Source organism: Euwallacea fornicatus, chromosome 18 (genome assembly GCF_040115645.1).
Source record: "Euwallacea fornicatus isolate EFF26 chromosome 18, ASM4011564v1, whole genome shotgun sequence".
In the NCBI taxonomy this organism is placed as follows: Eukaryota; Metazoa; Arthropoda; class Insecta; order Coleoptera; family Curculionidae; genus Euwallacea; species Euwallacea fornicatus.
In genome coordinates this window covers 2,259,771-2,272,056 of record NC_089558.1, presented here as the reverse complement: position 1 = coordinate 2,272,056, position 12,286 = coordinate 2,259,771, and the positions used below count along the sequence as shown (strand labels likewise).

The window sequence follows — 12,286 nt, the reverse complement described above, 5'->3', positions numbered from 1 at the left end:
ACGTTGTAATTAATAACCGAACCCGATCTATGGTAAAACTTTATTGTTTGCAAATAAACGTAAAAATTTACGGTGACTCGTACAGCTACAACATTGCAAATTTCAATAAGTATTTCATGATAGCGACAATATCGTGCTTCCCTATTTTTACGTCTTTCTATTTCACAAAGCAATACTAAACTTAATTTCAAGAGACATATCAGGTGCCTTTCTTGCCGCCCCAATGCTCAATGCTAGTGGATGTGATCAAACAAATAAAAAAAAGTTGGAATAAAGGTCATAGTTTCTAAATTAAGGCTGTGAGTAAGTTGTATTGTTTTAGAGGGGTTCTATGGAATTATGCCTTTATATGATGGCCTACCTTGTGAAGATAAGACTAGAAGCACGGTTAAATGTTAGAGATTAATAGGTTGTTGAAGAAATTATTTGCCAGAAATTTCCTATATAATGAACGGCAAATTTTTAGATCATCAATGTATATATATATATATCTGTGTTAAATACATTTTTTATACAAATAAGGTGTTTTATTGCTCAGTTGTTGCCGAGGTAATTAAAAATGTTCATTACACTTGAAACTACCTATTTTGGTAGTTTATTAGCAACAATTGGAACTCATAGAGACGACAAAATTGGCGTCGCCGGCAAAAGTACCATAGAAATGTTACATTCGCCATTGTCAAGAAAATATCAAAATTTAATAAGGTGCGCATTCCACAAGATGGCGCTGGCGCCTGTATTTCTATTTGCGTTCGCTACTGAATAGCTGCAATTGATATTTAATAGGCAGCGCCTGTGCTTACACGAAAAACTCGAATTCGCTTTTATCAAGAAGTTTCGTGTGTTTTTATCAATTCATTATTACTCTTATTTCCAAATGCCCACTAATTTTTATGTACTTTTATTAAGGCATATGAATTAACAACTCTTCAGCAAGAAAATGCTTTAATTAAAAAGAAACGTATAAAGCCTAATAATACCTTACAAGCGAACGCAATATTTACAAGCCTCCAAAGGAGAATTTGATCACAAGTCATTAACATAGGATAAATTTAAATTAATAGCAACACTTAAAACAACTTAAAGATAACATTTTCGACATCATATCTTTTTACACACTTTTGTGCACAAAATTTAAGCACCTACTCCTCTGCGCAGTAGAGTAAGTTTGGAAATTTAATTTTTCTCTCATTAAATCCACACTTTATATTAATAAAAGAAAACAGTCACACAGCCAAAAAATAACATAAATATGTAGTTAAAAATCCCTTCATATGGTTTGTTATGGCTTGTTATTCAACTTTAAGGCCAGATACTGTTTATGCAGCCTTTGCTTACAGAACTCGTAAAACTCGATCTCCTTTGTGAAGTTTCTGCGAACGATGTCCTTGATTTCCTCGCTCACTTGAGGCTTAAAGTTGTTTTTGTTGATAGGATTATACCGACTAATTTCATCTACAGAAATAAAAGTAAATACCAATCCGATAAAAATTCCTAAAAAACTTACTCCAATAGATATCTGAAGCTCCTTTAAAAAATCTGGGAATATAGTGCTCTAGAACAGCTAAAGTAGTGTTCATTTCTTCAAGAACCCCTACTACAGCGTAGTTTTCTTCTACTGCACGTTTTGCCCTCTCCAGGGCTCCTTCAGTGTTAAAGGGGAGACAATCTATATGGTGCCCGCAGAAGAACATGGATTGTCTCCTATGGTCCCCAATGCCTTCTCTCACTTCCCCTCGTATGTATCTGCATTCTCTGTCTTCAGAAAGGACGCACTGTTCGAAATCCTACATAAACAAACAAGTAAGTGTTTACCCGGAAGAGAATGGGAGAAGAATTATTGGTACTTCATTAGCTATGGCGAAAGAAGCTGGTGATGTTCTACATTGCTTTTACTTTTACTTATTATTATTACAGTTTATTAAGCTGCACCTATGTACTTTAATAACGGAGTGTAGATATAATTTCATAAATAATTTAGAAGCAAAAGGGAAAGGTACCATCTTTATGGTAACGCGCATTGCACAACTTGGACCAAATTGATCCCATTACCTTTTTAAGCCATTTTGGATCTGGCAGGGGCAAATCGGGAAATGCCAGTTTTCTCTCCACGTAGTACCAAGGGGCGCGTACGTAGTAGTACCATGATATAACCCGTTCTACCGGGTCTCTGACCAAGTTTATGTAGATCGGTTTAGGAAGCCCAAATCTACAAAGAAAACTTGATGAAATCTTTGCTCGAATATCTAATGATAAAGCACCACTTACGAGGACACATTTGTGAAGCACACGTGCTTAATAAATACTGAAGGTGGCTCATAGCTGGATACCTGAGCAGATAATGAGGCCTGATCTTCAGGGGCTAACCTAATAGTTTCTACCCTTTGAACCTTGTCCTGATGGAACCCAAAACCATTTCTAATGCTCAATCGCCTGAGAAGCTCCATAAGGGTTTGAGAACCCACTTTGGGCACCCGGTTGAAGAATATCACGTCTTGTTCTGCTTTCCTTGTGTTGTTTAGTTGGTTCGGTTGCAGCGTTGACATCTATATAGGGGATGTTATGCAATGGCTCAATTGATAACCAAAAGCTTACTTCTCCAGTACTTTGCAGCAACTTCATCATGGCTTTGACCCCTGAAGGTTCCTCAGGCGCGCTGCCACCTGAAGAGAGTTTTGCAAGGGTTGTGATTCTGGATAAATTGCGGATTTTACCAGTAATGATTTGGTTGGAAGAAATAATGTCCTCAGGCTGCAATCGTACTTCCATTTCCCTGAGTTTTGTATTCAAGTCCCGGGTGTGGAGAAATAAGAATAGCGTGGTGGATACAGCCACGAGGGCTACGAGTTCGCTAGTTCTGCAATCAAAGAAATAGAGCTAGTTTTATGAGGTCAATGGGGTGATTAAAACCTATAAAGCACGTAATCAATATGCATAAGATTACGTATAGAAAATTGTAGCATTTATTACTTAACTAACACTGGCGAGTGTCTAATCTGTAAGTGCAATTTAATAACTATTAGATTTGTTACTTAAGTCATAATTAAGTGCTTAATCTAATTATTCTTCAACAGTCAAGCAATAATTGAGCTATCAGACACCCAAATCAGAAAGTTGGAGCCATAATTCACATACATGTGTATAATTCACTTCGTAATTTACATACGCAATCGTGTGCGGGGAAGTACCTGCACCCGCACTCGTTAGGAACGTAACCAGCTCGTGTTATAATGGAGATTGCCACTCAATGCAGAAAACCATGATTTTCCTAACTGAATAGGTGGACGGATTTTTAGGTGGTGTTTTCAACTCACATTGATAGAGTAGCAAAACGATTTGGTTTCATAAGTGAAGCGTTACATTGAAATGTTTCTTCATCGTTTTTGAGGCCGATATAGACTTCTTATTAAGCAATATAAGATGAATGAGGAATTTCTCATCATCAAGTCTATTATTGCTTTATAAAACAATAAAGCCAACGCCCTATTAATAATAAATAATAATACAGGAGTCCAAGAAATATGTAATATAATCGGCCTTACTTTTCTCCTGAATATTACATGCATCATTCTATGGAAAAAATTCTATAGAGCGGAACGTACGGTCGCACACCATCAGGTGAAAGGTTTGCTTTTAGCCAGTCACGTGCTCTGTTGTTAATCTTATTACCTTCCTTGGGTACCAAGTCCGAGACTGAAGACCCATAATCCTTTGTAATGTAAATTTCACAAATTCATAACGTGTGGCATTGATTCTAGGGCATGTGCGACCATCACCAATTATCTCTATGGTTTGCCATTGAAATTCCGCTATTTATGTGTTTGACCGCGTCTAACAGGGCATGTCCAGGAAGTGGGAGGATGTTAAAACTGAATTTTTTAACATAGAAAACCTTTCTTGACCAGTTAAGGTACTATTTCATAAAAGGAGAAAGGACTGCGGAAAGAGATTGTTGACGAAAGTACATGTGCCTTCATTACTCATTTCCTCTACCAACCTTCTTATCAAAACGCGTTTAAATGGGTGAAGTGGCTTCCTCAACTTCGAACTCGCGCATATTACGCTTAATGTTGAGCTAACACAATCAAAAGCAACTTTTACTATAGAACGTATTTGCGGTTTCGCAATTTAAACAGTTTTGTGTGTATGCGATATGAACATTAAGTTAAAATTCTAGATCATCGTTATGTAAAAGTCGTTTAATTATGCCAGTGATACACGTTACAGCTGATACCGACTAATGGTTCGATGGTATTTCCGCAATGACCAATGGTATAGGCAACGTGAGACGTGTTGGATGAAATGGTACTATATTCGAAGAATTCATCGACTGCGTTTTTCGGTTAATTTATCTCAAATTTTGGATATAGCTAACTCAAAGTCGTTTCTGTCTGTTTTTATGTATTTGAATGATATTTGAACCTTAAATACATGATTTTTTAATTTTCACTCGAAAAATTCTATTATTGTACAGGGTTCGCCTTTACGAGCTGACACAATGCGAATGTGGAAAATTACAAGTATAAGATATTTTTGAAGTTGGTATTTTTGTTTTATGGAACTAACCTGGCATTGTAAAAAAACAAAACAAACAACCGAATTAAGCATTAAGCAACTTCATCGCGTAAAGGAGTGCTGATGTATCTATTACCTACGCAGTGTAAAGTGGTTTATAGTTTTTTGCTCAAAAAGTGTTCGTTTTTCATACTTATGATGTATACCTACCAACCTCATGGCGCAAAAATAATTGAAGGGCGTCGTTTGAAAAAATTACATTTTTGAATTGAAAAATTCGAAATTTTAATAACTCTTTTCAAAAACGTTTTCGAACATTTTTCTTAATTTTTTAATTATTCACAAAAATTGGCTAATTTTCCAGTAATTTAAATTTTATTTCATCAATTTATGTCAAGTAGTTTTGTAGATAATTGAGTTTCGGCAAGGTCCTCTCGGTAAGTCGCCAAAATCAAAATAAATAAAAACCAATTGAGAGTCGGTACTACGTTGCATCATGAAACTTATGTTCATTTTCAACAGAAAATCCATTTTTATTGAAAAACCTGCCATGTTCCATTTAAAAAATTAAGTAAGGGCCAGTTTCCCCTCTAATGGAAAGTCATATCAGGATGAGATTATTTTTACAATTTAAGTTTTTCCCAGAAAACAAAAATACAAATTTTAGACATACATTAAACTTGTAATTTTTCACATACGGATTGTGTGAGTTTCCAAAGGCGAATGATGTATAGGTTCATGGAAAAAAGGGTAGTATGCGTATTAGTACAAGTTTTCACTCTGTACATAATCAATTGTTTGAAAAAATGTTAAAGTAAAATAAAAATTTTCTTGCGGCTATGAAAAAGTGAGAATTTTGTACTGTTTGCTTAATTATCAGGTTGATTCAACTTAATTCCTTCTATATTAGCTTTTGTTTAGCAGATGATTTAAAAATACTGTATTTTACCGTGGAATGACAACATTTAACTCTGGATGAGATGAATCCAGCTGTAGGCCTTCTCCAAGCTGGCTTAAGATAAATTGAAGTAGCTGAACTCACGGGTGTTTCCCAAAGTGTTATCAGTCGATTGTGATGGCGCTTTAGGGACGCTGGAACTCTGGCCTAATCATCTGCAGAACGCGGATGCATTACAACTGTAGGTCAAGATCGATTTTTAGTTTTAACATCTAGAAAGCAACCTTACGACACCTAAATTGGTTGCAGATTTACAACAGCCACACCGCGTAATTACAGGCCGAGATAATGTTAGAAATCGTCTACACGAAGCGAACCTTCATAGACGAAGACCACTGTAATGTCTGGAAATGTTGATCGCTTACGGCATGTGTATGAAGTCTATTCATATAGAAGTGGAACAATAATGGTATGGGCCGGAATAATGATTGACAACAGAGCCGACCTCGTTTTTCCAAATCGATTCATAACACCTCGATTGTACAATGATACCATTCTTGACCCTACAGTCCGATCATTTGTTGGCCAAAACTTTCACCATATACATGATAATGTTCGTCCACATATCGCCGGCGTTGTGACAGACTAGTTGACCAGCGAACGAATCATCACATTGTCATGGGCAGCACAATCGCCAGATCTGAATTCAATTGGGCCTGCCTGGGACATGCTTCAAAGAAGAGTTTCACCACATATGGCCAACATTCACGGTGCCTTTCGATTCCGGGATGCCTTCAGAAGAATAGGGAAGGATATGACAAGTGAAAATCAACAATATCTTTTTGAGTATGGACGATCGAATTAGGGCTGTTATTAATAACTCAGGAGATCATACTTTGTGTTAGATTTAATCGTTTTTGGTTGCTCAGGATGTTTCGTTAAATTAAAAGAGCGTTTTTAGTTATATTTGCAACTTGCGAATAAAGCAACTTAATTTAAAAATCTGTCAACAAAAATTTAATTTCGTTGTATATCAAACACTTTCTAACACTATAAATACATAAGTTTATTTTTTAATCAATTTCAGATGAACTTCAATTTATCTATAAAAATATTCCTAGATTTTTCCGATGTGTATTTTACTGAAGAAACGCTTATCAACGTAAAATACAGTTGCTCACATAAAAAATATCTTTTTAGCACGAATAAATTTGCGAAAAATGTTTTTTATTTGGACTCCCAATTTTCACAAACTTCTTCTAACGTACCAAAATGATTTGTCAATCGAAATGTCATATTGACGTTAGATTAGACATGAGACGTAAGACATAAGAGCCCTGATTTTCTTTTGTTTTTTTCTTCATATTTCGTCTGAATGAATAGAGCCACCACGGCATACACCTGATAGTAAAGTTTTCACGATTAATTCTTTAAGTACGAATTAAAGACTCTTTCGTTTTTGAGACATTATGCATCTAAGAGTTCAGATTTCGGCGGGTTATTCCTCGTGGTTGGATTCCAGAAACTGGAGCCTTTTACACCGTTTAACGACAATTAGAAAGCAAATTCGTCACACGACCTGTTTTTGCTATTACCAAGTACCAATTTTTCTCGTCTACGCACAGTAGCAACAATAAAATAACGGATAAAGAGGGAAAGTGACGGCACCTTTGCAGATAATACTGTAGCAACATTCACCGCAATAACAATATTTATTCAACCACTTAACTCTGACAAAAACTGTTTCAAACTTTCACGAAATAAGACCGATTTGCCCCCTCAGACTTGAAGTATGTGATGGAATAATTGTTCGAGACGACCTAGAAATTAGCGGGTTATGAAGGTACCCAGCCAGATGATCATTTTTATCATTTCCATTGCGTCCAAAATTAATTAGGCCATAAACGGTAGCAGAAGAACCACTATTCGCGCTCAAATTAACATATCCAATTTATCAAGTTAATTAATATATTGAATAAGCTGATTGACTCTGTTCAACCCAGTTCAAGAGCATATCGGAATGGCTTGACGTTATGCACCGATTTTTACAGTTGTTTCCTCACGATGATTGGCATTATTCCTATAACATTATGGCGATAAATTCGTCTGAAATGGCAGTGATGAAATGTAGCTGAACGGGAACGTATACAATCTTCAACCTGCTGGACTAGATATGTCGATAAGTCTATATCACGGTAGAATGTAACGGGTTGGCACGCTGATTTAGTTTTGAATGACGTAAATAGGCGTCTCTAATCCAATTTTAAAGCAGTATCAGCATGTGACAATTTATGATTCCACTGTAATAAAAGAAAATTGTAATTCTTCCATTCAGGTTCATTGTAATCGCAATCGATGTAGCAGCTCTGGCAAAGTCAGTGCGGAACGGAATCTTTTTAGAAATGTAGCTTTTAGCTGGTTTCGATATATCATTGAATTGGGTATCTTGACAATTGGTGAATTTAAACCGCTCCCAGATCAATTCAGCGTTCATTTCGGTACTTTGACAAATGATGGATTTCCATCCCTCCGCCAATTCAGCATTCGTTCGGGTACCTTTACAAGCGCTGAACATCCATAGCTTCGGGTTCAATTTAGCATTCCTTGGGGTATCTTGCCAAATATTGAACTACCATCGCTCTGGGTTAAATTTTGAGCATAAACTTATCACGGAGTAAGTAATAGTTTGCGGGAGAACGTCTTGATGGACGACGTCATTAATGAATAACAGTACTATTAGAACTTTTATCCCTAGACACAAGAACCATGTCGCACGCATCATCTACTAATTCAGCTATTAGTATCGCAACATATATAATTTATGTTCATAGTTTACGGGCTAACTGACTAGGAAATAAACAACCATGTTGAACTACTTTTGGGTAATAGTGGTAAACCTGTAAACTGCCTGCTTTAACTTCATTTTATAGCGGTATAATAATGTGTTTGAATTCTAAAAGCGGAACTGTTGATTGCAACTTTTAACTTTTGATTCTTCTCTAATCAAATCTTCCCATTTCTGCAAATGTGTGTCATTAATTTTTTCTTGTGTTTTGCCTTAAGTAAGTTATAATCGTCAGTAATTGGATGTCTTTCTAGTACTGTTATTTGCCATAGAAACAAAGCCATTTACATGTTTATAATTCGAAAACAATAAAATTACCATTCCCCATCTACTACAATATAGATTAAATAAACGTTGCATTAGGTTTTGTGTTGATAAATCAAGGTGACGTGTTTTTAGGGAATAAGCGATTTTACATAAGAAATTAAATTGTTAATAAATTGCAAATTTGAGAGAACCTGTCGTAAATTTTTCCCACCAGTTCTTGCTCTACTTAGTCATCAGTTACAGTCATGATTTAACGATTTCTGGTTTATTGTACTCAACTAAGTAACACTAAATTGGAAAACTTGAATTTCTATGGGAGTTTTGTTTTGTTTTTGGAAAATATAATCGATACTTCAAAATCTCATCAATACCTATTTTATACGATATCTGTGGTCGTATTAACCATTTCACCCTATTTTCAGAGGAGATCGTCCCAGCTTGATTCTAGGTGCATTAAACGTGTTTGGAAAAGCTTCTATGTCGCGTGATTTATTTTAATCGACTTAAATTTAAGGAAAACAAGTTTTAAGAAAATAAAACATCTTTCGAGTCAAAATTTTATACGTATTACAAAAAAGTTGCATGAAAAAATTACCATGTGTACTCCATAAGATGTTCTTGTAAAAATATTGCAGATCCAATTTTGTGGCTATCTACCAGATTTCAACGCCGTGTGACTTCCTGTTCACCAATTAAGGCCAAAAAACCACTTCGCTGGCCACATTTTTAAATCGTCACAACTTTCTTAAGAAACGATTTCGAAAAAAAAACTTAAAATTTTACTTCATAGTAATGTGCAGGGTACGCCCCTGGAGTGGCGATCCGTACTTTCGAATAACCCTGTATTTTTACGACGATTTTTAAGACGTTCCTGCTCAATAGTTTTAATTGATGAAACAGGGGAAACAATGTTTTTTACAATTGTGTGAAAAAAAAAAAATATAGTTTAGTCAGAAATTTAGTGTTTCTGGGAAAAGTGTCACTGATAGCGTCATAACTCGTTACTTCTATATTTTAGATCTGAAATTTTTTATGGAGAAATGGAGATCATCCAACCTCATTAAAGACCTATAGTTTAAGTTGGTCGTGTTGATTCTCCTTTATATAAAATAGGTCGTTGGGCGTGAGATATCCTGCATATCACCTATTGTTGGTAAAATACTAGGTTAAGATTTGGTACCGATTACATTCAAAAAAAGTTTGCTCGGTATAGTAAAATATCCTTGTATTGTAAAATAAACCTGTATATTAAATTTTTACCCTTTTTCTTTGTAAGAATGAATGTTTTTGTACATCCACGACCCGTCCGACTCGGATTCATATGGCACGGAACATATCTATTGTGTTACAGGATGGTCTACCGTATATGGCCGCTTATATAAGTGCTTCCGTCAGATGAAATCGGGCTTAATTTCTTAAAAGTTTATTTTCCTCAAATTTGTTTTCTTCAAATTTAAGTGAATAACATAAATCGCACGATATAATATTTTTTCAGACGCGTTTCATGCTGGTCATAAGGAACAGAGACGACCTCCTTTAAAAATGGGGTTTCCCCGAAACTTGAGGAGCACAATGACGTTACCGGCCAAAAGTTGTGATAACTATTGGAGTTGAAATATAATAAAATTGAAACCTGAATGTCATTTTTTACCGTGTTAGGCGAACATTATCACACTTTTTCTGTTGTATTATGCGAATTCGTCTTACATGAATTCATGTGATAATGGAGTCTGCTATACTCCTTCACTCACAGCAACCACTATTTGATTTTTTCATCACGCTTATCTTATTTTTTCGTCCTAGTGCTTTAAGTCGCTACAAGCTATAAAATGGAAAAGGTGTGAACTTACGTGGAAAGTATATTGGATTAACAGTTAAAAAAGTATTTGTTCGCCATTAGTTTTTTTTTCTTTTTTTTGTTTTATTGCTGAAGATATTTTAAGCTGCTTAAGCAGATTGTATTTCATTAGAAAATTGCAGACATCAATTATTGACGCGTGAGAGAAATACGTTCAACGGGTTAAAAAACCAACACTTCACCCATTGAATTTCATTATCAATGGACAATTATTGTTCTTTCAAATTTCTCAATTTCAAATTAAAAGCAAAAAGCTTTTACTTTCCTCAGTCGTTATTACTTAGAATCAATTACCACCATTTTTACCTCCTCGCAACGTAAACACTTATACGTCAGAATTGACCATCAGAAATTTCTATCCATCAAGTACTTGAGTTTTCTAGTCAAAAACTCAATAAAATTGAGAAAAGTAAAAGGAGAATTTATAATCGATTGCTGAATTCGATAGTTGTGCAATCATACATGCAAAGTAATAATAAAGCAGTGATCCAATCTGAAGTTTAGTGCAGATCGTATCACTAAGAGCTTCAATCGTTGATTTCCTTTCTTTAATATAATAACTGGTCATTACAGCAGATGTGCACGGATGTGAAAGGTGAACTGATCGTCTACCATGAGCGGCAGGCTGCCTTAATTTACATTTAGTTGGCCAGTGGCCATTGTTGGAATCACCTTAAAATTAAGAAAGCCGGGTAATTGCAATGGGACAAATTTTACAAAATTAATCCCAAATGTGTGTTAATTTAACTGGCAGATCTAACTACAAATGTAATTACTGCTTAATTTCAACGTAGTTTTTAATTAATAAACTTGACTGAAGACGACTACTCAAAGAACTGTGTCAATGGTTGCATGGAGCTTTATGATACGGCACTGGTGGTACTGTCACAATACTTCACCGCTTTCGGCTGAGAAGAAATTTTTAAGGTCTCGGTTACGGCTGCGTTGGTCCTCGAGATTTGGTCCATTGGGCCAAATTTCGTTTTTGGGAGTCACAAACGTGTGACGCACTGTATTAAATATGGTAATTTATCTCGTCGCGATTCAGACTGAAAGTGAATTTAGAGTTAGATCCGCCACCCACAGTGGCATAAGGAAACAGGTTGGTTTGGAGTACGTTATATTCCTTATTATTGTTCATCTGCGTTATATGATAACTAGGCCAACTGATGAATGTTTTCGTTTAATTTTGATTAGTCCAGATTCAGTTTTGTTGAACAAACGAACGGTATGATATTATTAAGAGGAGGTATTTTTTTGCTTCCTGGAATGGGAAGGAACTACAGTCGTTTTATTGTCGACTCCTGGAGGAACTTAAAATTATCCACATTAAAATTAAGGAAATAACGGGAAATTTAGTTCTCAGGAAAGGCACAAAGGCGGATAACGCTGAAAATCGCACTTCGTACGTCCCGTGTCATACAATCCCTTGATGTTAGAATTATGCAACAAATTTATATTTGAAAGAAAAAGTTTGGAAATTCGAACGTAGTTAACGATAATTTTATATTACCAGCATTAGTTAACAGTCAATTGTTTCAGTCAGCTACGTTCCAAATCCCACCCTAGTTCATGACTTTCGGCGAGTCGTAGTATTCGGGTTGACCGGGATTTGTCTGAGATAATCGGCAATCAAAATTTGAAAAGTGTGTGAACCAATTAACCAAAATACCAACTTCATATCAGCTTTCCTTTTGGCCTAGCACCGATTTGGTACTTTTCCGAAGATTGCTATGTAACATATACAATTAATATAGAATTAGTGTAGGGAAACCCGAATGTCCAGATCACTGAAGAAAAAATGAGTAGTTACAGGTGAGAGAAATAGACCACGAGTTAGATGTTTTCAGGTGAGAAATGCAGTTTTCCTCGATCATACGTCTTAATCAACACTGCAAACCGA

General features: G+C 35.6%; 1 protein-coding gene across 2 annotated transcripts in view; it reads right to left on the bottom strand.

The window, feature by feature from the left end:
• Positions 1 to 928: 928 nt before the first annotated feature.
• pip (pipe) overlaps positions 929 to 12,286 on the bottom strand; it is a 13,957-nt gene continuing 2,599 nt past the window's right edge. The window contains exons 2-7 of one of the 2 annotated variants that reach the window (XM_066292802.1): positions 2,715 to 2,857; positions 2,596 to 2,663; positions 2,269 to 2,546; positions 2,053 to 2,209; positions 1,508 to 1,787; positions 929 to 1,455 (exon numbers count right to left, since the gene is read on the bottom strand). In XM_066292802.1, coding sequence (XP_066148899.1) covers positions 1,283 to 1,455; positions 1,508 to 1,787; positions 2,053 to 2,209; positions 2,269 to 2,546; positions 2,596 to 2,663; positions 2,715 to 2,857 — 1,099 coding nt within the window. In that variant the 3' untranslated portion in view covers positions 929 to 1,282. Of the gene's footprint in view, positions 1,456 to 1,507; positions 1,788 to 2,052; positions 2,210 to 2,268; positions 2,547 to 2,595; positions 2,858 to 12,286 lie in introns of both variants that reach the window. The other variant, XM_066292801.1, reaches the window with a different exon arrangement.